Source organism: Neocloeon triangulifer, unplaced genomic scaffold (assembly GCF_031216515.1).
Source record: "Neocloeon triangulifer isolate White Clay Creek 2 clone unplaced genomic scaffold, ASM3121651v1 ptg000001l, whole genome shotgun sequence".
Taxonomy (NCBI): Eukaryota; Metazoa; Arthropoda; class Insecta; order Ephemeroptera; family Baetidae; genus Neocloeon; species Neocloeon triangulifer.
This window is the reverse complement of record NW_026775544.1, coordinates 11,243,653-11,270,567: the sequence shown is the minus strand read 5'-3', so window position 1 is coordinate 11,270,567 and position 26,915 is coordinate 11,243,653. Positions and strand designations below refer to the sequence as shown.

The 26,915-nt window shown below is 39.9% G+C and overlaps 1 protein-coding gene across 8 annotated transcripts; it reads left to right on the top strand.

Moving 5' to 3' along the window:
- Window positions 1-461: 461 nt before the first annotated feature.
- On the top strand, window positions 462-26,360 carry LOC132198436 (syntaxin-binding protein 5). 8 transcript variants are annotated; one of them, XM_059622832.1, is made up of 23 exons: window positions 464-759; window positions 10,106-10,203; window positions 10,471-10,653; window positions 12,081-12,215; window positions 12,347-12,621; window positions 12,689-12,767; window positions 12,831-12,985; window positions 13,044-13,335; window positions 13,390-13,642; window positions 13,714-13,824; window positions 13,876-14,018; window positions 14,080-14,263; window positions 14,434-14,914; window positions 19,110-19,226; window positions 19,290-19,412; window positions 19,579-19,704; window positions 20,176-20,202; window positions 20,602-20,814; window positions 21,136-21,244; window positions 22,303-22,395; window positions 23,672-23,767; window positions 23,823-23,947; window positions 24,025-26,360. In XM_059622832.1, exons 1-23 carry the CDS (start codon window positions 640-642, stop codon window positions 24,279-24,281), a joined length of 3,795 nt encoding a protein of 1,264 aa, XP_059478815.1. In that variant the 5' UTR covers window positions 464-639; the 3' UTR covers window positions 24,282-26,360. The 8 variants fall into 8 exon arrangements, with proteins under 8 accessions (XP_059479058.1, XP_059478564.1, XP_059478514.1 ...); XM_059622989.1 differs by lacking the exon at window positions 464-759 and adding an exon at window positions 5,845-5,951; XM_059623075.1 differs by lacking the exon at window positions 14,434-14,914 and adding an exon at window positions 15,882-15,981 and having other exon boundaries at window positions 462-759; window positions 13,714-14,018.
- The last annotated feature ends 555 nt before the right edge of the window (window positions 26,361-26,915 follow it).

Sequence of the window (26,915 nt, the reverse complement as noted above, 5' to 3'; positions counted from 1 at the left end):
TTAAACAAAGGGCGTTGTTCTTCATTGGTTTATTTAATTTGTAAGCATGGCAAAAATAAATTTCGAATCTGATCAATATAGTGCATTACCATAAATTAATAAATAGCGAAGAAAAGAATTTAAATTAAAAAAATTTATTAATACACATTAATAATAATTTTGGCCATTTTGTTACAAAAAAAAAATAATAATAATAATTACCGTCGGTTTCCTCTGGAAACTGAATAATTAATATCGCATTTTAGCAAAAATCCTAATTATGTGGAGCTATGTGGCATCAATATTATGTAGTTGCGACGTAATAATTTTTACGCGATACCAAAGCCGAGGCAACCAACGAAAGCTGCTTGATCGAGCCGAATCGTCAGCGCGTGCCAATGAGCGAGCCGGAAAGGCACGGCGGCCTCCCGACCCCCCTCGCCGTTCTCCAACACGGTGGGAGCGAGAGTAGAAGGCACCATGTGTGCGAGTGGCAGCAGAGGTCCCGGGCGTCGGGTGCTGCCACCTGTGGCGAGGAGGGCGGCCAGCTGAGGGTTGCTCATTGGTATTGATCTGGGGGTGAGGAGCGAGCAAGCAAAGTTCCGCATCCATCCGACGAACGTACGGACGGACCCAGCCAGCGATGAGCACCATCCAGCAATGAAGAAGTTCACCTTCAAGGGGGTGCTCGACGGCTTCCGCTCGTCGGCGCCGCAGCCGCCGCGCGTCGACCAGGAGATCGTTGAGACCCTTCGGCCCGACCACTTCACCGTCGCCAAGGCCAGTATATATAAATGACACAGACACACACTGTACTGAACCACCGCACGGTGCATAACACCCCCTCGTGCCGCAGCCCCCTGCGAACCCCCGCCGAGACGCGTCGATCGGGCCCTCGGAGGCCGTCCAACGCCCCCCTCCGACCTGACACCCGAGGTGCACCAAAGGGGCTGCGGCGCCCGTCGTCGCGAATTCGCGGCCCCGGGGACCGTTTTCGGTGCGACCGCCGCGGGGACGTGCCTTTTTAAAACTTTCGCGTGTCGCTTATTTGAGTGAGAGTGGCGAGAGCACCACTCGAGGACTTATGCATGTATATTTGTTTGTTGGACGAGGGCCTCGTGTGTGTTCCCTCCGTTGCGTACTTGGCACACAATCCACCCCTCGTATACATCATCAAAGTGGGCAATAAACCCCTTTTTTGTTTTGCCCCTTAATCATCCCGCTTTCCAGAATGATTTTTCTTTTCGTTTTATTTGAATTCGGTTGCCAATCGAAGGAAGATTTCACAGTCCCGCCCGTATTTCGCAACACCTCATAGGCGGCTGTTGTGACATTTAGCGGACACGTTTTCTTTTCGGCGTCGCGAGCCAAGCTGACTCGCTGACCCACAGACCCACCGAGCGTTACTTTGAATAATTGCTACGCCTTCTCTCTTAAATGAGACTTTTCACGCATGTGACTTTGGTTTTTCGCCCAAACTTTATGGCTGCGACCCATATTTTCCCATAATGCAATTTACGCTTCGACGTTTGCACACGCATGTGACATATACGCAGAGTTTGCGTTTATTTCGCGTCGCCCGCTGACCCGTATCAATAAAGTTGGCAGTAAAGTCCCATTAAAAATACCTCAACTTCCGTTTTATCACTATTCATTGCGTTAATGTTATCTTTAAATTGCGGTTTTTTCAGTTCCTTCAAAAATTTGGATTAGAAAACCTTTCACAAACCCTATTAGACTAATTTTCTTTAATAAAAAATTGTATTAAGCTGTACAAAATTATGAAAATTATGCGATTATTATTATTTATAATTTGCAAACAAATTTTATTGGTAAATTTTGCTAAATCACTGGACTAAAAAAATGATTCTATAATGAATTCGTGAAATTTTTCGTTCTCCATTTAGAGCGAATATATAAGATTAATTTAAATCCTCAAGATTATTCAAAACGCAATCTCATTTTCACCTTCTGACCGTCAGTCAGTTTTTAATTATCTGTTTTTTAACTCCTGCGGTTCAAGAAAACTTTCTTTGTGTTTTAAATTTTTTAGCAATAACGTTATATTTGTAGGAAAGAATAAATATCTTGTTTGTTATTTTTGTGCTCAGTGGAACATTTTATTAAAAAAAAATCGGTATGAAAGCTATTTCATGCTGGTCACGTTTCAGTAGACACCCAGAAAACTGGTAATTGAATAAAAATGAAAATTTGAGAAAATTATATTGAGAGCTTTTTTTAAATTTCTATGAATTTTTTTTTAAAAATAAAAAAAACAAGGAAGATATAATTAAAAAATTAAAAATAATTAATTTGAGATTAATTTAAATGAAATATTCACCAAATACCGGTTTTTCAATTAAAACAAAATAATTATGCTGTTTTTCAATTAAAAATTTGTTCGTAACCGAGCTCAAGTGTGCGACTGGAGATAATATTAAAGCTTTAGTTTACACCGGACCTAGACTGGCCTGTGGGATTAAAAAGTGTGGCTTGTCCCATCGGCGGCGACGAAATTGATCAGCTAAGATAATAGGCAGAGTTATTATTTGGGCTTTTAGCGCGTCTTGCGAGAGCGAAATGAGAAGCGCCAAAAGGGCCGTTGGCGCCTCCTCGTTCGCCGTTAATATTTTAGCGCACTCTTTGCTGGCGCATTCGCTTTTTTATTTTTTCACTCGCAGCCCTTTTCTCTCTTTCTCTCTTTTTAATTATTTCAAGTCGTGTGTGTATGTCTAGCGCGCGCGGGTCCGCCGGCGGATTTTATCATGGAGCGCGCAATTAGCGCAATCAATTGAGTGGGGCTTTCTTTCATCCCTCGAGATTTGCGGTCGACTATGAAAGTGAGAGAGAGAGACGATTTTGGCCGACTGACAAATGAATCATCTCTGCTGAGTCTGCAGCAGTACTAAACTCCTTATTCCGCTCCCAGCTCATTTCTGTTGTCTTCTTTTTCTCGGCCCAGAGAGAGAGAGAGCAAAGTCGTGTCTTTTAGCGCCCCAAGACCAATGAGAAAGTCTCCCTCGAGAAATTCCATGTAAAGTATAATGCTGTGCTGTACGTCCGTGAAAAATGGTGTGGGCACGCTTAATTAAATTAAAAGAGCTGAAATCTTGGACAAGAGACTAAAAAGTGGAAGAGCGCGTGTCAAAAAGCAACCACACTTTGCGTTTTGTGAGAGTTGGCAAAAGAATTACTGAAAAAGTCTTTGAAGGTATTTATTTTTTTGTTTAATTCTAGCGAATAAAATGAAGAATAGAATGAAAATAAAATTGTTTATTTTCAATTCGCCAAACATCTTGATTTTAATCAGCCAGACTTCTAAATTCTCTGCTGGCCATACCATATTCGTTCTCTCCTATTCTGCTTTTTCAATTGATACTTTTGTCATTATTTCCTTTCGTCAAATATTCAATTCATTGAAATTGCCCTTTGTTTTATGAACCCCTCTCAAATTATGATTAATATTAAACTTCAGCTAGTACACAAACATTGCTTATAACAACGGCAGAAAGCTAATTTTACACTCCTTCGGCTGCAATAATTATGCTCAAATTAAGCCTGAATTAAAAATATGAGTGTTCCCGAGCCGCTTTGAGAAAAGTTTTGTTAGAGAGAGAAAACACGCACTTTGTTCAATAACTATCTGTGAAAATATTTGAATGAAAATAAATACAAAATTAAATCATCACTGTTTCAAAATTTTAGAAGTTTGAGAAGAAGGAAAAAGTTTTTTGTAATTAAAAGCTCCAATATAATCTGGCCTCTAATTAAAATTACATTTTACCGCAGTCAAAATAAATTTTAGTTAAAAGCAATTAAAAATTGAAGAATATTGATTTCATCTATCGCTGCTTACTTAAAAATACATTCGTATGTAGAAAAAAGCATTCGCTCAGCTATTCTGCAAAGCTCGAAAAAGAAGCGCCTGCAGGTGCATCAAGTAGCTTTCCTGTGAACAGGTAGGCGCGTCACTTGCAAGTCGGCAGGCAAGTGAGTGGCTCGTAATTATTGTGAGTCGGCTGGGGTCAAAGGGGCAGTTGTGCATGAGAAAACAGCGAGACGGCAAATAATGCAAATCGCTGAGAGCAACGTGCAACAGCGAGCGCTTCATTGTTGCAAAAAAGCTGCTTCTCGAGGGGTGTGATGCATGACTACAGTTTTAGGCGGAAAAAACGGCCGAGTTTTTTTTCTCGTGCACTCACACCGCTGTGCTTTATTACGAAAAGAGGCATCGCTGGCTGGGTTCTTCTTTAATGAGCACCAAGCATGATGATTATTATTCAGAAACATGCCTTCTTTGAGCATTTTTTCTACAGCGCTTGATTTGATTAATTAAACACGGGAAATTAAAGAAAGGCGTGCGCCAAAATGATAAACGACAACACCAAAGCCTCTTAATTTAAGAAACGGCGCAGCAAGAAATCTTTAAAATTTTCTTCTCTGGAATTTCAAGGCGTAAAAAGTATTGATTGTAATAAAGTGTCACTTCTCTGCTACACTTTTTGGCCGTTTATTTTATTTATAAAAATCTTGGCTTCAATTTATAGGTCAGCGGGTTAAATCTTGTACTAAAACATCATAATGGCTGTGACATAAATTTAATGGTTATCTTTTCCCATAACTTTCAATACCTCTGTTATACTAAAGCCGGAAAGTTTTATACATATTTCTTTGCAAAAAAAAAAACCAATTTTAAAATTCAGCTCAATCAGTTTGAGTGGGATTTCGTTTTTTGGATAATTGTTTATTTGCAAACCATTAGCGTTGACTTGTTTGTATAACAAGGACAGGATATTTTCATTATAAAATTTCCTAGCATAAATTCATAATTTTCAAAAACTCAATGTGGAACAGAGCAAAATTATTTGTAGAACTCTTACTGCGACCCAAATTCTATGAGGGTTGATGCAAAATACTGGCACATCTAAAATATAATATTATTTCAGACTTGTGATTTTCAATTATACAGAAGAAATTATTTTTAAGGGCTTAATTAGCGGTTTTATTACTTTCCAAGATTTTTGAGATTTAGAGTGTGCCCTCTTTGAAAGCTCATATTAAGATAAGAAATTTCGTCTTCACAAATGATAATGTATTTCTGCATTAATATTTCTTATTTATTGGCTTTTGCCGGTTACATCTTAGTTTACTCAAAACTTGAAATATATTTTTAAATTACTTCAAAAATAAATTATTTTGGAATCGGCATTTGTCGTAAAACTCATTATAACTTGATTAAAATGCCAAATTCGCATTTCCCAATAATTCCCAGTCCCTTTAAGATCACACCCTGATATATTATGCCGCTGAATAAGTAATTATTCGTGTCTATTTAGATGTAGATTAAATAAATTGCTTATTTCAACTGCAATATCAACTTGTTCATTAGTGAGTTTGCTTTGCAATAAATATTAGGGCAATCAAGGTTATCTCGGAAGCGAACTGAAGACACCGAAATTGACAATCCATTAGGCTGTATAATATATTTTGCATGACCCACTTACTGTGGCCGCCCCATCCACAAACTCGAGCATAAATCAATCTGTGTGGTCACACATGGACTATAATTGCAGAAAACGAGAACATAAACGCGAGGGCAATTGAATATCAATGTAAAGGGGTGGCACCCCAGGCCGGGTTGCCCAACACCCCATCGAGAAGCGAGTGTGTTTGTTGAAGTCGACTTGTCAATATTGCTGGTGCCACGGCAGGACAATTAAACACGCCCATTATGTCACGACAGCATTCTTCCACCGTGTGTGTGTTTTTCTGCGTGCTTTACGTGTAGGAATATGGAGGTGCGTGCGTCGGCGGCGGCCGCGTATCGCCGCCCGCCGCCGGCTGGGGTAAATACGCACGCAGAGATTATCGCACCTTCCTTTGCGCGACGAGGCACAGTCGAGTGGGTGTCAGCGCAGAAAGAAACGGAAATTATGCAGCCACTGGCAAGGCAGCCCGAAGCAGCTCCGATGGTAAAAATCGTACACAAACCCTTTTTCCCAGGCGCACCACTAATTGTTCCCCGCCGTCACAGTTGTCGGGTCATATTGCACGCACCGTTCGCTTTTTTGCTCGTAAAAGCCATTTTGGTCGGTGTGTATCAAACAAACACAAAAACACACACACGACACGTTTAATAATGGTTGTTGCTGCGATTGCAGAACGTCAATAAAAAGAGGAGGAAAAATAATTTTTTTGTGTCAAGTTAAAACCGTGAAATTTTGATCGTTGAAATTCTTTAAATTCAACGTTAATTTGAAATGCATATATTTTTTTTTAATTTATTCTGTTTGCCGAGGCGTCCACAGAAAATAATCAGGCCCTGATATGGGTGTGACTTTTTCGCGGCGCCGCGAGTCCTTGAACGCCGCGTTGCTCGCCCATCGCCGCCCTGGCCCACTTCTCCAGCATTGTTTGGCCCTTGTTTCGAGTTTCGTCGCTCTTAGTGCCCGATTTATCTTTTGTTGCAAACATTTCTCTTCATTAGTGCCTGCCTGGTGATTCTTTATTTTTGCACCCGCAGCGAGCTGTAATAAAACTCGGATTTCGCTTGAATGTACTACACGCAAGTGCTAAAACAGATCGATTTGTTGCGAAACAAACATTAAATAGAACGAGAATATATACAAAAATTTTAATGTTCTTTGAACAAAAACTGCATCCGAGTGTGTAGCAAAACACAGCAGATGCTGAAAAAGTTAGCCACATTTTCAAAACAAAATTATTCATTCTTCTGGCACCAATAATAAGCAAAAATTGCGGATGGAAATATAAAGAGCGAGATGCCATCTAAGAGCCCAACGCCCAAAAAGCACACATGCATATAAACATTAAAAAAGTTTTGTGAATTTTTTCTAGCAAAAACAAGCAAAGTTTTGATCAAATTGAATCTGCCTAATGATATATCGATATAGAAACTTTGCTATAGTAATATCTGCCAAGGAATTGCATAAAATTCCTCTCCATTAGTCGGGTTGGTCTAGGAAATTTCCCATAACAAATAGGAGGCCCAACTGGAAGCCTCCGATCACTTTCGGCTCCTCTTCTTCATCCAAAAGTCGATATGAGCACATGGCGACCTAAGATTAAATAAATGCGATCATTTCACGCTGTACACCAAAACCATTTTTATGCATATATCAGAGGCTATCATATGAAAAAGTTTTCTTACCAGAATAAAATTCATTATTGGAATAATATGTGAGCTATTATTTGTGACAATCTAGTTATTTAGAGCTTTCTTTGATTTATGGGGTAAAATACAGATTGTTACCTAAATCGCTTTTTGTTAGTGTTGACAAGTAAAAAATTTCGCAAATTTTATTTATTTATTTATTTATTCTCCATTACGTAGAAAATTACGTATTTATAGAAAAAGAAATTTAAATTTAAATAGCAAAATTAAATTTCATTTTATATAAGGACTTAACTTCTTAGGTACAATCACATCAACAATGGGAGTAATTTCTACGTAAAACAATTGGAAATTTTAATCGCCATTGTTGTAAAGGCTTGATTTGATTATATAGGTAGTCCACGATTGGCGTGTTGGTGTCGCGCGAAGTTGAGTTGAATCGAGTTCTACTCTGGCGAACTTCGCCATACCGACGTCTGGCTAATTATCTTGCACATGTGTGCTCTTCATAAAGAAAATTTAGAAAATAAAAGCCAATACATACTTTTTTTTTAAATTAGAATTATTTCTAGAATTTTTTGGTCGGCTCACAAATAAGTATTTTTACTTCACAATTCACATGAAAAATTAAATTTGAAATTTAAATAGATTTATTTACATTTAATACCAAAATTTTTGGGTCACTTTTTTACTTGAAACTTCAATTTTATCAAACTTCGTAGGAAATAACTTTTATGTTCAAAAGAAAAAAAAATTGTATTTTCAATGTGTACATTGATTTTTATTTTAATCAGATTGAACCGCTACAAAAATTAAGTTAATTCTTCATTACCTTGAACTATTTTTAATAAATTTAAACGAAAAGCTTATTAATTTAAAAATTCTACTGTCGCTGCCGTTTTAAATTTTTGCAATGTTTATCAAAATCAGATATTAAATTTTCTGTTTTAATGTGGAAAATCATTTTCAAAATTTGAATTTGAATTTTATTTTCTCAAATAATATTTTATAACTTAACAGGAAAAAAATAATTTTATAAATTTAAATAAATACATATATTTACTTGTGACTCGAAGTTCGTTCAATCGTGGACTACCTAATTTAATATGAAACAGACTGGAGAAAAACTCACAATTTTGGACCCTGTAGGGAAAATGGCAAAACGTGTGCGTGGATTTTTTCTTAAGAATGGTTGATTTGCAGTCAGCGTAAATACGCGGAAAACGACGTGTGTGGAAATCCGTATATAATTCATGAGTTTCGCTTTTAGTCTTAAGTCTTAAATAGCACGGAGTGTGACGTCGGTTTTATTACACCTTGGGTGCAGTTTAATTTATCTTTACACAACAATTTCGCACACGCTGGCTATTCAACGCTGACGTGCATACTAATAATGCGCAACGCCAACAAGTCCCGAACACACACGACTTTTCCACTTTATCTCGGTGCGTGTATCGACTGCCGACTACCCTCTGACATCGGTTTCCCAAAATCTCCCCCGTTGGCCGCCGGGGATATCAAGGGACGCAAAATTCGGGTTCATTGTTGGACACCCGGCCTAATGGATCCGACCAACAATCATATTTTCGCCGACCCGAACGCTGTCAACCATAAGGCCGCAATAATATGGTGGCAGCCGCCCTTGGTAATCTCCAGAAATTCTGTCGTAAACGAGGCGATTTTATGGCCGGCTCATCCACCCACCCACGCCGTCCCGCCCCGCAGCCCCCAAATTAATGAAATCGCATTATTCGCCACCCCCCGCGGCGCTTGCAAACTCGCTCGCCCGCCTCTCACTAAATAATATCCAGCAAACATTATCCTCTCTGGGGGCGAGGAGTTGGGCGCCCCAGTCTTGTCACATAAAAATCCGAGGTTTGCTCTCCACATTTTATGCCGACGACAGTCGAATGATATTAAGGGTCCGTTTTTATGGGTCATTGATTGGGTGCCGTCACAAAAAAAAATACTTTGGACATGATTTCTTTACAATTCTTTTTCTCCAACCAAAGCCGATCAATTAATTTTTGGCGCTTTTTTCGATTCCATCCTTCTCGTTAATATTTAAAACCAATTTTCTTTCCCTCGCTCGCCAAATGTGCGTCTGCGAGCAAGTTTGCAAGCTGGGCTGCATAGCAGGATAATATTTTCTTTTGAAGATGACGACGGCGTAAATATTTCAGCCGTGCAGTCCTCGGGGAATGCGCGTAGGACACGTTGTTAAAATTTCAGTCTGCCAACTTGGAGATGCATGTGTTGTACTTTTGCAGGCGAAATTTTTGCCTCGCACGCACACTGCACGGAGGAAGTTGATTCAACTTTTCATATCACGGAGCCTGTGCTCCTTCAAAGTTTGAGTCTTTCGGCAGTTCATAATGTAAGCCGTGCGTTGAACCGACACATAATTTAAGAAAAAAAAGAGCGAATCAGTTAAAAAGGCAGTTTCTCATGCGTGAAAGGAAATTATTTCTGCTCTTGCACTAACCCCTCTGTGGGATCATGTGCGCGAATGATTTTGGACTTATATCTATTTCTCCTCGTCGATAATTTATTTTCTTCCTTCTCGGCGCACCGCAGATGTATTGATTTGAGCGTCGAGCCAAAATACAGTCAAATTTCCATCAAAGGGAGAGTAGTGAATGGGGTAGCTCCGCGTCTGACTGACTGATTGTGTGCCAAACTCTGCAGATAAACTCAACTTTTCACCTCGCCTCTAATCCAGACCCGACGTGCGAAGCACAAGATTAATCGCGCTAATTTAGTGGAGTTTGCAAGTTTACAAGCAAACATCGGTAGATTTATTAAGCTTGTAAAGCGCACGCACGTCGAAATCCCCACCTTTTGCTTTTATTTCTATCCAACAAAACAATTTTATCAAAGAACTCTTAATTGAAAATAATAATAATTAAATCTACACATGATTTTATTGCAGTTTAATAATGTAAAAATTTGAAGCAGAAATTTAATGTTATGTTGTGTGTTCTGTTGCAGACTTTCCGCCATGGATTCCCCTTTCAGCCGACGGCGGTGGCTTTCGACCCAATCCAGCATTTGCTGGCCCTCGGCACTAAGTCAGGATCCCTTCGGCTGTATCCTTTTTGTAAAAACCAAAAACAACAACCTAGCCACGCACATTTTATCCCTGGCTTCCGGCGCCAGTAGCAGAAGGGAATGAATAATGATGTCGATAAAACTGCTGCAAACTTTTACGCTTTGAAAAATGATGCCCCAAACTTTTGACTTCTGAATCAAAGCAGAGCCGCGTTTTTATTATTTAATGTGATTTTTTTAATTCGTCCGTAATTCTAAATAAAATAACATTCCAAGCGGGAGTTATCCTTAATTAAACGGTGCAGGCTGGGTCGGCCAGGAGTGGACTCGCACATGCAGCACGAGACAGACGCAGCGGTCATCCAGATCCAGTTCCTAACGAATGAAGGTGCTCTGGTCACCGCCACCGCAGACGACTCCATCCACCTCTGGAACTTCCGCCAAAAGAAGCCCGAGGTGGTGCACAGTCTGAAATTCCAGAGGGAAAAGTGAGTAGCAGTGTACTCTTAAAATCGATACTTCATTTTGGTAGGTCGGCCGGACGGCCACCGCACTTTGCATTTCGTTGCCGCCTCGAAAACAAACAAAAAGTTTTTATTAAGCTGCCAAGCACAAAGTGGGCCAAAACCCTCTTGGCAGAAATTTTGTTCGGATATCTTTCCTCGAAGAGCGCAGTTGTGATCATTTTGCAAAATTACTCCAGCGGAGAACTTTCTTCTTGTATTGAATGTCAAGCCATTCTTATCAGAGCACAAGCAGAAACTCTAAACAAGAGGAGAAACCGCGAAAACAATGACTGGAGCTGGGAGAGGGCAGATCGCTGATAAGGCAGTGAAATTAGCAGGGGCGCGTGCTAATTATCTCGGGGGCGCCTTTGCGTTCGGAGTTAGTTCGCGCTCGGGTTGTTTCATTATAAAAGAGAGTTGGTCCATCTTTAATTTGAGGCTGTCGTTTAATCACAAGGCAGCGCGTGCGCTCTCACCCGTAGTTTTGTCTTGCGGCCGCAGATTGAAAAGCGGCTGAATAGAATCGGCTCCTCTATATCCATCCGGCCACCCCGTGCATACACCCCTCTTTCATTTATGTATGAAGACGACCCAAATACCCTGACTCACTCGGCTCAGGGTCACCGACAACTCTCATCTCCAATTCCATCATCGACCAGACGGGGCCGAAAACAAGCCGCATTCTCTTTGCTCGCCTATTTTGCACTTCCACTTTGCTCATATAGCACGGGCTGGATATGCCTGGCAACGGGTGCCAAGCGCGCTCACTGCATTCACTCTCGCCGTCGATATCTGCCCCAGTCATGGTTTTGTTTCCTTTACTTAACCATGTCAGAACTGATTCTGCTTTTAACTGGCATGCATGCATGTCGTGCAATGCCCTCAAAGGCTATCACATATTATGCCTATTTAAAAAGATAAAAATTCACCTTGATGTGATAACTTGAAACTTTAAAGTATTGCAAAGTAAAAATATTTATGTATTCCTTCACCCGTAATTTTAAATTTTAATAAACTTCAATTACCATCTAGGCTGGTGTATTGATAATTTTATTTTTATTTACGTTGCTTTTTAATATTTCTCACAGATTACTGAAAATTTGGGAGTTTTCTCGCTTAAATTATGCCATGAATAAATTTAATTAATAAATTATATTGAAAAATTAAAAAGTTTAAGCTTTTCGTTTACCATTCTCACAATATTTATTCCCAACTGCGAATAATTTACATCTATCTTTTTCAATCTTTATATCCCCAAGCAAAAGTACTTTATCTTCGTGGTACAGATTGTTTGTTTGCAAAAAGATAAACTCTCTTTTTCTATTTCATTCTTTCATTGTGACAGTTTTTTGCGTGAATGCTTTTTGTATTTTGCTCATTTACATGATTTTTCTTTATTTTTTTTTCAGGATAACATTCATACACTTGCCGCTGCAAAGCAAATGGCTCTACGTGGGCACCGATAAAGGAAACATCCATGTAGTCAACATTGAGAATTTTCAACTCTCTGGCTATGTGATTAACTGGAACAAAGCAATAGACCCGTAAGTCAAACTATGATTGAAATAAAATATAATCTTCAAATTTCATATACAATTTTCAAAATTATGAAAGTGTATTTTGAGACAATTACCTTTTTGAAATATTAGTTTTTAAACATATTAAATTTCCGCAGCACCCGAAAGACGCACCCTGGCCCCGTTGTGCACCTTAGCGACAACCCTGCCGACTCTTCAAAGCTTTTGATCGGATTTGCCAGTGGTCAATTGGTGGTGTGGGACTTGAAATCTCGAGTTGCTGAAATGAGGTGGCAGGCTTCTGAAGGCCTTCTGAGCGTTGCCTGGCACCACGAAGGGAAGCAGTTTGTTTGCTCTCACTCCGACGGTTCCCTTTCCACTTGGCAGGCCAGACAACAGACGTTCAAACCATTGTCGATTTCAACGCCGCATGGTAAAGGATCAGCATTTAAATTTTTTTCCGTCGTAATTAATAAATTTTTACTTTGTTTTATTTACAGCGAAGCCAAATAAAGAAGGTAAAATGGATCCCTGTAAGCCCATCCAGAAGGTTGAGTGGAAAAGCCTTCGTGCTACTGGGTACTGAAATAGTTTTTTACCACTTGGTTCTCTATGATTTATTGTCACTTTTACAACTTTCAGTGAGGCCTATTTGATATTTAGTGGTGGTTTGCCTCATGACACTGCAGGTAGAGCACCTAGTATTACAGTTATTCATGGCAAGACGACTACAGTTCTCGAAATGGAACACAATGTTGTCGATTTCATTACTCTTTGCGAAAGTCCTTGGGTTAGTGGTGAGTATTTTTGAATTGATCATTTGTGTGGAGACTCATTTTGAAAAAACATTTTTAGACTTTCAAGACCCATACGCTATTGTAGTTCTTCTACAGAATGACTTAGTGGTCATTGACCTGCTAACCCCTGGGTTTCCTTGCTTCGAAAACCCTTACCCTATGGACATTCATGAGAGTCCAGTGACCTGCTGCACATATTTTGCCGATTGCCCGTCAGATCTGATACCGGCCTTTTACTCTGTCGGCTCAAGAGCCCAAAAGAGGACTGGCTTCAGTGAGCGCGAGTGGCCAGTAGACGGAGGAGAGTGGAATCCCACGCCATGCAGTTACAATGAAATAATAATCACAGGGTCAGTACTTGACAGTCATGCAAGGGTATATTAAATCATTCCAATTATTTACAGGCATGCTGACGGAAGCATCAAATTTTGGGATGCGTCGGCAGGAACCCTGCAGGTCCTGTACAAAATGAAAACGGCAAAGGTGTTTGAAAAGCCTCGCACAAAAAGCACGGAGTGCTCAGGCATGGAGGAAGACCCTTTTGCCGTTCATTTAATTTCACTGTGCCCAGAGTCGAGAAAATTGTGCATAGCTGGAGCAAGTAGCCATGTAATAATTTTTAAATTTCGAAAGCAAGAAGCCACGACAGAGACCTGGGTAGGTTTTTAGTTTGCTGTAATTGTAATAGATTCTAAAGTTCATTATTTTTTTCCTTTTTTTTTAATTAGAAATTGGAAATTCCCGTCAACTATGAACATTTGGAAGAAGGAGGTGAATACTCGCCAGACTATGAGTATCCTCCGCGGCAAAACATAAAAGCAGATTCTGGTGAATCGAGAGTAAGTTTTTTAATATCATTTGAGCTATGTAAAGCTAAAAATCGTGATCAGGAAATCGGTCCACTTCGAGTTAGGACCGGCATGCAGAAAAAGCCTCCTGGCTTTCAAGCATACCTAGTTTGCATCTCTATTGGGCTTCATGGGGAACCATCAAGTCAGATCACTGCGCTTGGCATTAACTCATCATACAGATTGTAAGTGTAGCTTGCAATGCTAAAGAACCTGCTTAAGAGTCACGCTTTTGAATGTCTTTAGGGTTGCTTATGGAACAGAATGCAGCATTGTGGTAGTGGACACTGAGCAGAGGGTTTGTGTTCTCAACATGATGACTCCCGATCTGTATGGTTCAGCCGATCCATACCAGCGTGTGCCCCGCTCGCCAAAAAGGTTAAATGAGACCAATAATGAGGATCGATGCCGATCACCAACATCTGACCAGGTATGAAGCACCTTTTAGGCCCTCAAGCCCTCACGCAGACGTTTCTGTTGGTGACGCACATGTGTCTGTGTGTCTCGCAGGGATAGCAGTGAAATTAAGGGATGATTTTTATTTTTTACTTTTTTTTCTCTTAAATTTTAGTTTTTATTTTTGTTGATTTTGGCGGATAGGCCAGTTTAGAGGAGGTAATCGCCAAGGAAGACCAGCAGCAGGAGAAAAATCGAAGACACTCGGTTCCGTGGCGCAAGAAGAAGTTTAGTTTCCGAAAGCTCCGGCTGTCCAGTGTGAAGGCACCAAACAAGGAAATGCTCGATTTTGAGCAGCCGCAGTCTTCTGAATTGATAACAGAGCATCCGTCTCCGATTCCAGACGCAGAAGAGTCTGTTCCTGAGGAAGCCGAAGAAGCTCAAGAAGAAGAGTCGCCATTGGACGAAGAGGGCGAAGCAGAATCGCCTCCTCCCGTGGCGCCTCCTAGGTTAAAAAGGAAGGTGACTCTGCAGCGCCCGGACAGTTTACCTCTGGATATCACTTCAGATAACCTGAGCAAAACTATGCCTTCACTTGGAACACCGATCATGAAGGTAGTCGACCTGCGCCGTGAAGAGGAAGAGTCTAGCTGGGAAGCCGTTGGCCGAGTGATTAAGAAATTGAGTAAGCTCACCCCAATTTGACAAAAAAAAAGAACTAACTCTGGTGTTGGACTTCTGTGGCAGCCTTTCTCTAACTGGCTTTCGTTTTCTGTTTCTGTTCAGTGTTTTTCCCCTTTCGCACCATAATCATTCAGTCAGCCCCTTTTGCGCCCGCGGGCACTGCTGGCCTACTGCCAAACTCACATAATAATGACAAGCGCAATTACGGCTTTTCTTTTGTGGCTTTTAGTCTGATGAAAGTTTAGGTATGTTGACATTATTCATGCACTTTTTGCATCTCGTCTTTAATGTGATCTCGTGATCTCCCCAATTACATAAAAATCGATACATGTTTTAGCGACAGTAGAAATGCACCAAAACAGTGTGCACTGTCACGAGCATTTGGAAAAGCGAGTATTGCGCCTGTAAATGAAACAAAAAAATTCAAATCACAAACTTTGACAGCTATAATTTGTCTCGTCTTAACTAACTGTTTATCATTAGAGGCAAACGCAACTCTCTCGAAAAGAGTCGCGGAAGACTCAAGTTTTTGAGCAGACGCTGGCGGTGAGATGAGGTTGGCAGGGCTGGCGGAAGCCTCAGGCTCTCTTTCGTCAGGTGCGCAAGAGTAATCGTGTGCTGTTCAAGGATCTCACCAATGACGACAATGACAACTGCCTGAAATACTTGTTCCGCATTCGCATATTCGGTAAAAATTAGTAGCGTCAGCAGGCAGGTTTCGCAACCACCGTCGCGCGTAGGCTGCTGGTCGCTTGTTTTTTTAATTCTTTTGAGTTTATAGTTTCACTCTTTAATTTGGTTGGATCATCTCCATCATTTCATTTGCTACTCTCACATATATATAAAAATCCCTTAATTTCCTGATGAAATAAATAGCGCTTGTCCCATAAAAATCCTGAACCCAGTGGCCAACTAGAGAAGCACTAACCCGTTGCTTTCATGTGTGTCCTGCTGCTTCCCATCACCAGGTGAATGGTGTGTGCGTGTCTCCCACCACAGCCAAAGCGTCAGGCCAGGGTGCAGGCTCACCCCGCAAGCCAGGGCCCGTCAAGCGCTCACAATCTCAAGGTACTAGACGACTCCAGAAATGTTTCAGTACTGCCTCTTACTCGGCCGAGGCGACTGTCGACGTACCCTCCCCGATCAATTCCCCAACAAAAAGCGCCACCTCCCTAGGTACGCCGACCCACCTGACGTTGTCGTCCGCGTTTCTGCGGGCACCAGAGCAGTCGTCGTCGTCGGCGTCGCCCAGTCCGGCCACTTCGCCGAGGGTGCCGCACCATGCCCTCAACAACAGCCGGCAATATTGCAGTTTTGGTACAGACCTCCACCCACTGTACACACCACTATGATCTCTATATATTTTCTATCAAGTCTCTATATATTTCTCTCTATAGTTGGCTGTCTCTCTCGGTCAGAAATGCAATATCCGATCTTTCGTTTTGTTTTTCGTTTTCCTATTGATACACATTGTTTTTTTCTTACAACTTTTATTTGTGATTGAATCGCGCGCAGTCAGTCAATCAGACTATCCAAGCCTCTTTTTTTCTCTCTCTAGCTCTCGATCGAGTCGTCTCTCTCGCATCCGCCATTGCATCTCTGATTTATTCACTCACACGTTTTTCGATGTTTGGTGGAGCCGAAATGGCTCACACACATATACACATTCTCAGCAGGCGCTAAGTAGAGACTGTATTTTTATTCTCCACGCTCCACACGTATACATGAGAGCGACGATTGTTGCTGAGTCATGGACAAGCGCAAAAATCAATTATTGACGGATAGTTTTGCTAAAGGAAGTCTCTACTTTTTGTCCTCTCTCTTTTAGACACCCAACTAATCAGAAATTCAATTCATCACCTGAGGCACATCTTTCATATTATCTAGAACTCTCGCTCACATTTTCTCAATAAATTGCAGATTTCTTTATTAATATTTGATTACTTGCCAGTCATTTGGGAAAATAAATAATGTATTTAACAAAGAAAACCTTGGCCGCTTTGAAAAAATATGAGCCGGAGTTAAACACAGTTATACAAAAGCACTCTGTGACGTCTTCCTTTGTGCCGTCCATTTCTTCGCCCACAGCACTTGAGATACGAATTGTCGATTGTGCTATGATTTCCATTGTTCATGCAGTAGTATTCATTTTCCATGGTTACTTTTCATTTATATCAAACACTTCAAATAAGCAGCGAGCATATCACACAATCACATTATAGAGCCACGTTCTATATAAAAAACACACACAATTTTACTCTGACACCACATACATAATATACACAAAAAAGGCCTGCATCCACACACACACACACATACCACACAGAACACAAAATATATTGATTGCATTCACCGAGCCCTGAGAAATTCTCAAAAAAATGAACCGGGTCCTCGGTGCGATCAGCCCCAAATCTCTCTGGCAAATGTTGCAGGAGTTGTTTTTTTACTATGTCTCTGTCCTGTAGATGAGATCTGTAGTTTAAGAATTAAATGGTGAAGGTCTTTCCAAAACTATTTCTCCTTCCGTGCGATTGCCAAATAGTGTGTGTGCGTGCCTAATCAACTCAGAGCGAGGGAGTTGGCGCAGTGGGAGACCAGAGGCCGCGCATCCACTTTTGGCGGTTGACCCTTTGTTGGGACTGCGCGTGAAATGTGGCAAAGTCCCGTGCTAATCTATTTTTCTACCTATCTCTCTTGTTCTCTTGCCACACTTCTATATACTTTTCTGCTCGGCATTATTCTCTCAAATCCAGCCACTTGGACGGCATGCAATGCGACCGCCCTGGCATGATGAACTGCTCCAGTCTTTCTCTCTTTATCTCTCGAAACTCTCTTCATTCAACCGACTCCCTTGAAACCTGTCCTTCTGTTTGCACCGCGTGCTCAAGCAAACGCCGCCACGCAACAGCCCTTTGTCAATGTCAGTGTTTGTCCTACCAAACACGTGTGCCCTGTCCTTTTCCACACGCGTTCTGCTGTGCACCCGCTGATTCCTGCGCGACAGATTTCTTATCTGTCGCCCTGCTGTTTTTAATTGTACATATACTATTGAAATGTATGTGGATCCCCGACCTCTGCACAGCAACATATGACCACGGACATTAATTTAAATACAAATCATTCACCACAAATTAAAAAACCACTTTTCAGTCCCATTTCTCCATGCGCCGCTCATTTTCTGATTATAAGTTGACCTCTCGATTGCGTGCTCTTAATGCTTTGGTAGCAGATCTCTCTCTTTTCCGCCTCCTCTATTTATCGCCCACCTCATTTTTTTTACCGATTTTTTCGTTCCGTTTCGCGTCCCAGCTTGCATGGCCTTTCAGCTCTCTGCTTTAATAACATAAACCTAGATGCTGCATTTTTATTTGTATGGAGTTTTTTTTGTCAAATAACGAAAATCTGTACACTCTTTTGCCCTAGACAACTATCGCAATAAGCCGACAGTCTTTATGCTTGCCAACTGCAAACCAAATATTATTCTGACGCCTCTCTTGTATATATAATATTCTTGACATTGCTAATTTTCTGCGCACTTACAAGATTTTTCACTTATTGCAATTGCACCGTGCGTGTCGTGTGTTTATTTTTCTATACATTCTTTTAGCTGAATTTGTTCACTTTTTGCACTTTTGTTTGTCGTTTATGTCGTTAAGCTCGGATTTGTTTCTGCCATAATATTTTCTTCAACTATTTAACCAAGCATTACTTTTATGCTTGTCTTTGTCGTGGAAATATTTTATTTATCAAATTAATTCAACACGCGAGTAAATAAATCACTTAGCCACATTTCAACCTGTTGGTTCGCGCGTTATTTGCCATTACAAAGAAACAGTGTTTCGTGCTTTCTTAAAGCTGTCGGTTCTAACGCCAATAACGTGTCATAAATAATATATTGTACAATGCAACCCAGGTAAAAACCACACTAATAAACAAACATGTTTTAATAATCTTTGATTAAATGCCTAGAATAGTGTAGTATAAAGCATTATATAAATTACAAATTGTTAAATATTTGTGAAAATATGTTAAATGCCTGGTTTCAGCTGTACTCGAGTATTTTTTTAGCCTTGTATAATATCTTAACTTCAGAGCCACGAACAAAATCCGAGCTGTGTTTTGAGCCCATCAAAGTGGCTTCTATTAATTTGTATATTTTCAACAAGTGTTTTTAACTCACTTACGTTCCTCCTTAGACAAACTGGACTCCTCGTTCTCGAGGTCTCGCAGCTCCTCAATGTCAAGTCTGGAAAACATCACTAATGAATCTGTGCAGTGTCTCGCCTTTGTCGACTCCTACACAAAGAAATCGGGTGAGTGAAAACGTTCCACACTCCTTGATAACAGTCTCTGACTTTGTTGCCGCTTCGTTGCAGATTCTTCTCCTTGCCCGACCTTGTGGGTAGGCACCAGCCTAGGCTCTGTTTTAACAGTGATGATAGCGCAACCCTCTTCAGTGGAGGCTCGTCTGACCACACCAGTGGTTCTGCAACCTTGCGGTGAGTAACTTTTTCCAAGATTTCCACAAAACGCAAACAAAACATTCACATTCAAATTTTTAAACGTTCCGTCAATAGATGTGAATACTTTTCTAAAATTCATCTCATTAAATTACCATCTCTGGATTGGATGAGAAGTTATATACATGCAAAACTATTTTTACAGGTACCATTTTCCGACTTAAAGGCACAATTTTGACAATGTCCTTTTTGGACTGCAACGGTGCGCTCATTCCCTATTCTTTTGAAACTTGGAAAGACGAGAAGCAGGACGCCGCCAAGGACCGCAGCAGTACGCTTGTTTCCTCTTGAGGCCTGGTGTTGCCCTTCCCCTTGTTGGTGCACCAGGCCCTCTTGTGTGCTCCTTTCTCTTTGCCTACTCGCCCCAGTAGATAACAGCATGCATCTCCTTCTTACTCTTTTTCCGCTCCAGAGTTCTGGCTTTTTGCTCAATCGCAGTTTTTATGTATTTTAGTCAAGTAATTAAGCATTTTATTATTTTGTGACAAGCCAGTCACTGAATTCATTCAACATAAATTGAATCATCCTTAGAAAATCAAAGTATGTCTAGTCCAGTAAGATTTTATGCTGTCTCATTATCAATCAGTTATTTCTGTAGAAGCTCATATATAATCATGTTGGGCTAAAGTCAGGACTCTGTTTACTGTGGGTGCTCTTTGGCAAAGACTGCAAATCCTATTCTAACCTTTTCATCTTGATCGTTTGCAACCTATCAATTTTACCACTGCAATGCTCTTTCTAGGATGGAAAGTGCTGCAAAACTACATAGGTAAACACATATTCACATCTTTTTCTAATCAATATACCAATAATTGAAATATACATAAGATAGTGGCAAAATCTGCGCTGATTTGGCCCCAAGGACACTCGCACCTCACACACTCTCTCTATCTCTCTCTTTCACCCTTTTAGTCTAAGTCTACTCCTCCAAAGTTATTCAGTTAGGTGCAGGATTTTGGTCGATGTCATTGATGCAAAACATCAAGCGTACAGGCTTTTATCTAAAACGCTCAATTTATTTATAAAAAAAATTAGTAGAATATTCTGCTTAAGTAAATTACGTAAATAATAGATCGTCGACCAGCTTCCTTTGTTTTGTAACTTGTTGCGAGTTTGATTTCGCCACTAAAACTGTGCCAATTTGGCTTTTCTGGCATCCCCTCATTAGAGACCTGTTCTGCAGAAGCCAGACCGAGCATCTCCCCTACGACGGTAGCTTCATCTTCGTCAGCTGCAGAGCAGTTTGGAGACCGGCAGTTTGCGGTGCTCGTTTCTGAAAAGCACGCCCGAGTGGTGGCTTTGCCCTCGCAGAATTGCGTGTACCGCCAGCAGCTGGCCGACACCAACTTCGTTGTCAAGGCGGAAATTATCTCCCTGAAAGGTAAGCGATTTTGGAGTTATTGAAGTACTTCCACTTTGCCCAGTAGCTCTAGCGCCTTTGAATCGTTAGTTATGCAACCTGTTTTTAATAGCAGTTGCGCGGGTTGCATAACAAAGTATCTTATTTAAATTATTTATTTAAAAAATATGAAATGAATTAAAAAATATTTGCAAATTTAAAGAAAAATGACTCATTGAATTTTTTTCAATTTATGCCTCTATAATTTAATATTTAGTGTTGGAAATATTAAAAAAAAAAAAAAAAAAAAAAAAACTTTTGATTCCTTTTCTCTACTAAAGCTTTTTCTATTTGTGTTTGCAGATAGTATATGCCTGGTTTGCTATTTGAGTAGCGGCCAGCTGTCCGCATACTCGCTGCCCAGTTTGCGACCTCTCATCTATTTGGACTTTTTGCCGCTGGCCGACCTAAGGTAAGTCGACATTTGGCAATAATCAAGCATGTTGCATGGCATTGAGCCAGGTTGCGCCTGGTTAAGCAGCAACACTCACTTCTGGCTTGGAAGTAGTCGTGACGTTCTCGATAGTGTCTCTATATTAACACAAAATTCAAAATTTTTCATTCTCTTGAACATTTTTAGTTCAATGCTCTCCAATATACGACCACCTAACACAATAACAAGAGTTTTCTTCCCTCTTATGCCAACATGTCTCACAACTTTTTTCCTAGCCAGGGATCGACTGAGTTTTTTTTTAACAATGCTTTTGATTTGATGATGAGAGTTTTTGTTTGAGATTTGCAATAATGTATATGTTCAAACTAGAACTTTTTACTTTTTTTAAATTTTGGTCTTTCTTCAGAGATATCAGAGTGGGTAGTTTTGTATTTATCTTATTTGAGCTTGAAGTTCATTATGAATTTTGTTATAAGAGTTGCCATCATCTCCTGGCTAACAAAACTTTTGTCAAGAGTTTGACTTCATACTGCGCCTGTGCTCTTGACACCATAATAACTGCTCTGTACACACACGTTTTATCAAGATGAGTGCAAACCTAGAGCAAGCAAATGCCGCGTGTGCATGGAGCATGATCTCTATATCTCCCTTGCATTAACAGTCCTAAAACAAATTAGCTTATAGGATCACACTGACGCAGTGGAAATGACAAAAACATATATTACCAAATATACAAAACTAAATTTTGGAACTGGCGAAAGTGAATGAGCAAAATCATGCAGCAAAATAAATAACAAAATTGCACAAAATTAAATATTTTATGCTGACTGAAAATAATAATTTTGCTTCATTTGTACAGATTGGTTTTATTTTGTCGGCAGACATAATTTTTCGCAGTACATTTTTTTGCGATTGCGGCTCTGTTTAAAGCTCTCTACTCGTGATTATTATAATTATAATTAGACACTGTTAAATGGTTTTCATTTTGACTATTTTCGTTTCATTTATCATATTAGACATCAAAGTTTGAAACATGCAGATACACCACGTGTTCTTTCTCTTCTCTGCTTGCACAGTTTTCAGACATCCAAACAAGGCATACAAGGCATAGTAGACCCAATGTTGTCTATTTGGGGCCAACAGATGTTTGTAAACGAAGACACAGATCAGTAAGTTGACACCTGAAACCACCAGCTACCAAATTTTTATCCAATTTTTACTGCAACCACTTTGGGACTGGCGATTTTTTTTAAAAATGTAATATTTTTATTTTTAAATATCAAAGTCTGCAAATTTTGTAAATTTTGCCTCTCAAAAAGTATTGCCGCAACAAGCATTTTATAATTTTTTCCTTCTGGATTAAAAAAATAATGTTGATTAAGCTTCATTCCAAACTGGTTGTGCTCTATACTATATATCTGGACGTATTATTCATAATCCGGATATATATCTGGACGTTTTCCAGAACCATACATTTACATATATCAGTTTACACATCAAACCTTTTTATATTATGTGTGTTTTTATATCACCCTGAAAACTCGTGAATTCCGTCACTGTGGGATTATATCATATATACAAGACCTTTTTAAGTCAACTTGAAAACCTAACAAAATATAATAGTTTGGTGTCATTTGAATGTTTTGTGATCTCTCTCAAACACAAATAAGCTATGCAAAACAAGAAAATGTGACAAATTGGTGTTGATGTGCACTGTCCCCTCCCTGTAAATGAGCCGCCTCTTCCATAGAGGGGAAAATAGCCCCCCAAGACTGCACAAACCCCACCGTGACTGCATATTAGCATGCTGCAATTGATCTTAAACGTGTGTGATTTTGATGTCGGGACTCACTCAACGTTTTGCACCGGTGGTTGAATGAAATCTATCCCAATTGCTAATTCCCATTTTAACTAGCCATTTAAACAAGTCAAGGGTCTCAGACATTTGCATTTTATAGCCTGTTTTAATTAATCAAAATTGTCCGGCTGTACATAACATTTCTATTAACCCTAGCCCAATTCCTTGATTTCCAAATTTTTTCGGCTTTATGTACTAAAATTTTTGTGATACATGCTCAAAGTGCTTTTTTATCTGCAATACTCCAATGTTTATTTTCCCTCCAACAACAATTTTTGCTATTCTCTTTGTTAAATTCAACCGGCAGGCAGGATGAGCTCATTTAAGTCTTGCCTCCTCTGTAAAGCAATGTGAATGTGGCCGCAAAATTCCAATTCACAACAATGAAATGCTATTACCACTTTATTTTTTTAAATCATAATGAAACAAGCTTTTCTTTTTGCGCGCATTTCAATGTTTTTGAAACCTATAATCGATGTTTCCCATAAAATGAAAATTTAAAAATCCCTAAGAAATCCTGTTTTTTTAAAGAGTGACTTTGCGTCGTCACCAATCGCTAATTCTAATACACTCATTGCAACTTGCAGGATAGCGCGCACCTTTTGCTTCAGCAATCGAGGGCATGGCCTTTACCTGTGTTCACCAACGGAGATGCAGAAATTCACTGTCTCTGCAGAATTTTGGTGAGTTTTCACATTTTGCTCAAATCGCACCTCAAATCTTGTTCTTATTTTCCAGTCAAAGTCTGAACGAGATGGTCGGTGAACTATTTCTCACCAGGGAAATGCCTGAGCCCCCAAAGGAGAGCTTCTTTAGAGGCCTGTTTGGGGGTGGCTCACGGCCTCTTGATCGTGAGGAATTATGTGAGTAGAGCCGATATTTTTATTTTATTTTTTTAATTTCAAGAATTGTGGCGTGATGCGTTTTTTGTGATTTGCAGTCGGTGAGTCGAGCGGAAAAGCGTCCCGTAGCGTGGCCAAGCACATTCCGGGCCCGACCCTTGAAGGGTTGAACCAACGGGCGACGTCCGCCTCATCGGAAGTGTCGAGAGCGCGCGATTTGTTTGTGGAGCGCGGTGAGAAGCTGGGCGTGTTGGAAGAGCGGGCCGAGCGAATGCGCAATGAGGCTGAGTCGTTCTCGACATCGGCGCACCAGCTAATGCTCAAGTACAAGGACAAGAAGTGGTACCAGCTGTGAGGCGCCACCATAGGCTGTTCATCGGGAGGGCTGGCTCTTTGTGATATACGGGCATTCGTTTTAATCTCGCGCGGTTAGCTTTAACCGGTGGCCCATTGCCCATGCCCAGTCCTGGCCTGCTTGCCCTGGCCCAACTGCAATCCGGTGCTTGACCACCTTTCAATTCTCCTCAGGCTGCTCTCTTTTTCACTTTAAATCTTGCCATTGTTCAAAAACCCCAAATATCCGGTGCATATCCGCGGGAAGGACATAATATAATGACTCGTTTTTGCTTTTTGACAAGCCTTGAAGTTTTTTATTGTCCTCGTTTTACTTTTAAATTTCCAAAATATCTCTGTCGCATTTTCTGTTATTTGTATGCGGCACTGACTTGTTACAAAAAATTCAGCGGTTGAGGGAAGCAGGTCTAGCTTTGCAGGCGATCAACTATTTTCTTAATCAGGGCTGCAGTAATAGGGGCTGAGGCTGGCCACCTGCCGAGGACTGCACCCGCTAGTCAGAATTCTCACCGTTTTAGTCGGACCTGTCTAGTCGTTGGTGTTTTGACCGCGCATCACGGCATGAGAGTCAATCCTACTTCTAAATTTTTTCACGTTACTGGGCACTGCTGATCCATTTATCTTCCATGCTTTATGTTATTTTATGGTAAAAATTAAGTTTTTAAACGAATTTATAAATAATAAGTGGTAGTGTGACTTATTTAATATATTTTAATTTAATGTTATCTGTTAGTTTCAATTTGTGCAATGTTATTTTTGTCTAGTGCTGGTACTTACAAATAAAAAGCAATATAAACCATTCCTTAATCATAATTATTATGTGTGGCAATGACATTGTATCGCCGCAATAAAGTAGTGTAATCTTATTGCTTTCAAAGCCTTGATTGGAAAGTTCTTTGACTCGCAACCCAGTAGCGTCAATTTCTCTAATGGATGATGCGACTAGGACATGTAACGTAGGATTGCCTCGTCTTAAGTGTGCGCGGTGCATTGTAAATAAAGAAGCCCTTTTGAATCATATAGCAGGAGTGAGAGGAAGTGCATAAAAATGCTTTAACTTACCGATTAGTCATTCATTTGAAGTTACATTCCAGATAGGTGAGATTTAAATAATGAAACTATTGAAAGTCTATGCACATTGTTACTGATTGCAACCGCATAAGATATAATTATTATTACGAGAATAGTAATACTATCCCTGTGTACATATTTTAACAAAAGCAAACTTACTTTTGTTCTGTGGACTCGGAAAAAAACGCAAGAGCTCGCCAGCCTGGGCTAATCCCATTATTATTGTATTTCACGGAGGCCGTGTGTGACTTGATATTTTTTTATTCTCATTACAACACATATCTAGCTCCTGTTACCAGAAATCACTCTCATCATATAGAGTTTCCTTAGCCGACCCATATAAGTACTCAATGGACGATTAATGTGCTAATTCATTTTTTCTGTCTCTGACTTGTGTTATTCAGAAAAATTGTAACCGTCAGAAAACGTTAAAGTCAAAAAGTTTTATTATATCCTTACCAAATTGAAATTAAGAACGGTAACTATAAAAATTACCTAACAGTCCATAACAAAGCTTTCAATACAAAATGAAAAATAGTAAAGTTTTCACACAATTCTGATAAAATTTGTTACAAACATGATTGCTAAAACGAATCGCCTTTACTAAAGTTGGCACTAACTTGGGTCGGCTTGTTTATTACTTGAATTGTATGAGCATAATTTTTACGTTGTCCTGTTTGCGCCCGTTCATCAGTGAAGGGAGGTTGATTCTTTGTTGCAATATTTTGAAAGAATGACTATATATCTTTAGATTCACTGCCAGTAATAAAAGTAAATAACCCAGTTGCTAAACGAGTGTACGAAGTCAAGAATGAAAAGAGACAAAAATTTACACAATATATAGGGGCAGTCGCATATCTGGAAGACTCACGCGTGAGGCGCAATTTATTGAACAAGCAAAAGTACATTAAAGTATAAAACTCTCACGAAAAACACAAACACTAACATATACGCAAAAATAATAGTAATTTTGAGCAAGCAAAAAAAAAAAAAAAATAACACGATAAAATTCCACCGTTTCATACACGTGTCTGCTGCCTGTATGAAAGTTGTTTACTGTGATAATCAACCGTGCGATATTCGAAAGTAGCGTGTAACTATTCAATTCAATCTATTAACAGAGCGTCAAGATAAATTGTTGAATTAACTAATAATTACATATTCTTGCGAAATATGTTGATGATAGTACGCAGCGTCTTATTGAGATGGGTCCTTCGACTACCAAATCACAAAAAAGGCTTTGCTAATTATAAAAAAATCCCGCCAGTACCAATTATTATATAACCTCGGCAAAGTTGCACAAGCAATTTTTAACATTTTATTTTTCGGCCAAACTATAAGTTTGATTTATGCACGTGCAAAGCCTGCGCACCACTTGAAACAATCAGAGGTTTGTGATTTGGTACTTGCGTCGGCATTCAATTGTGGGCCCCATCCGTTCGGCAATTCTTCCTCGTTCTCCATTAGTGTCCCTGGTGGTATTTTTAGAGACTCGCGAGCGCTCGCATTCACTGATATATTTTTTGTAATTGTTATACTTGTTTTACCAGAACAGTGCGCAGAG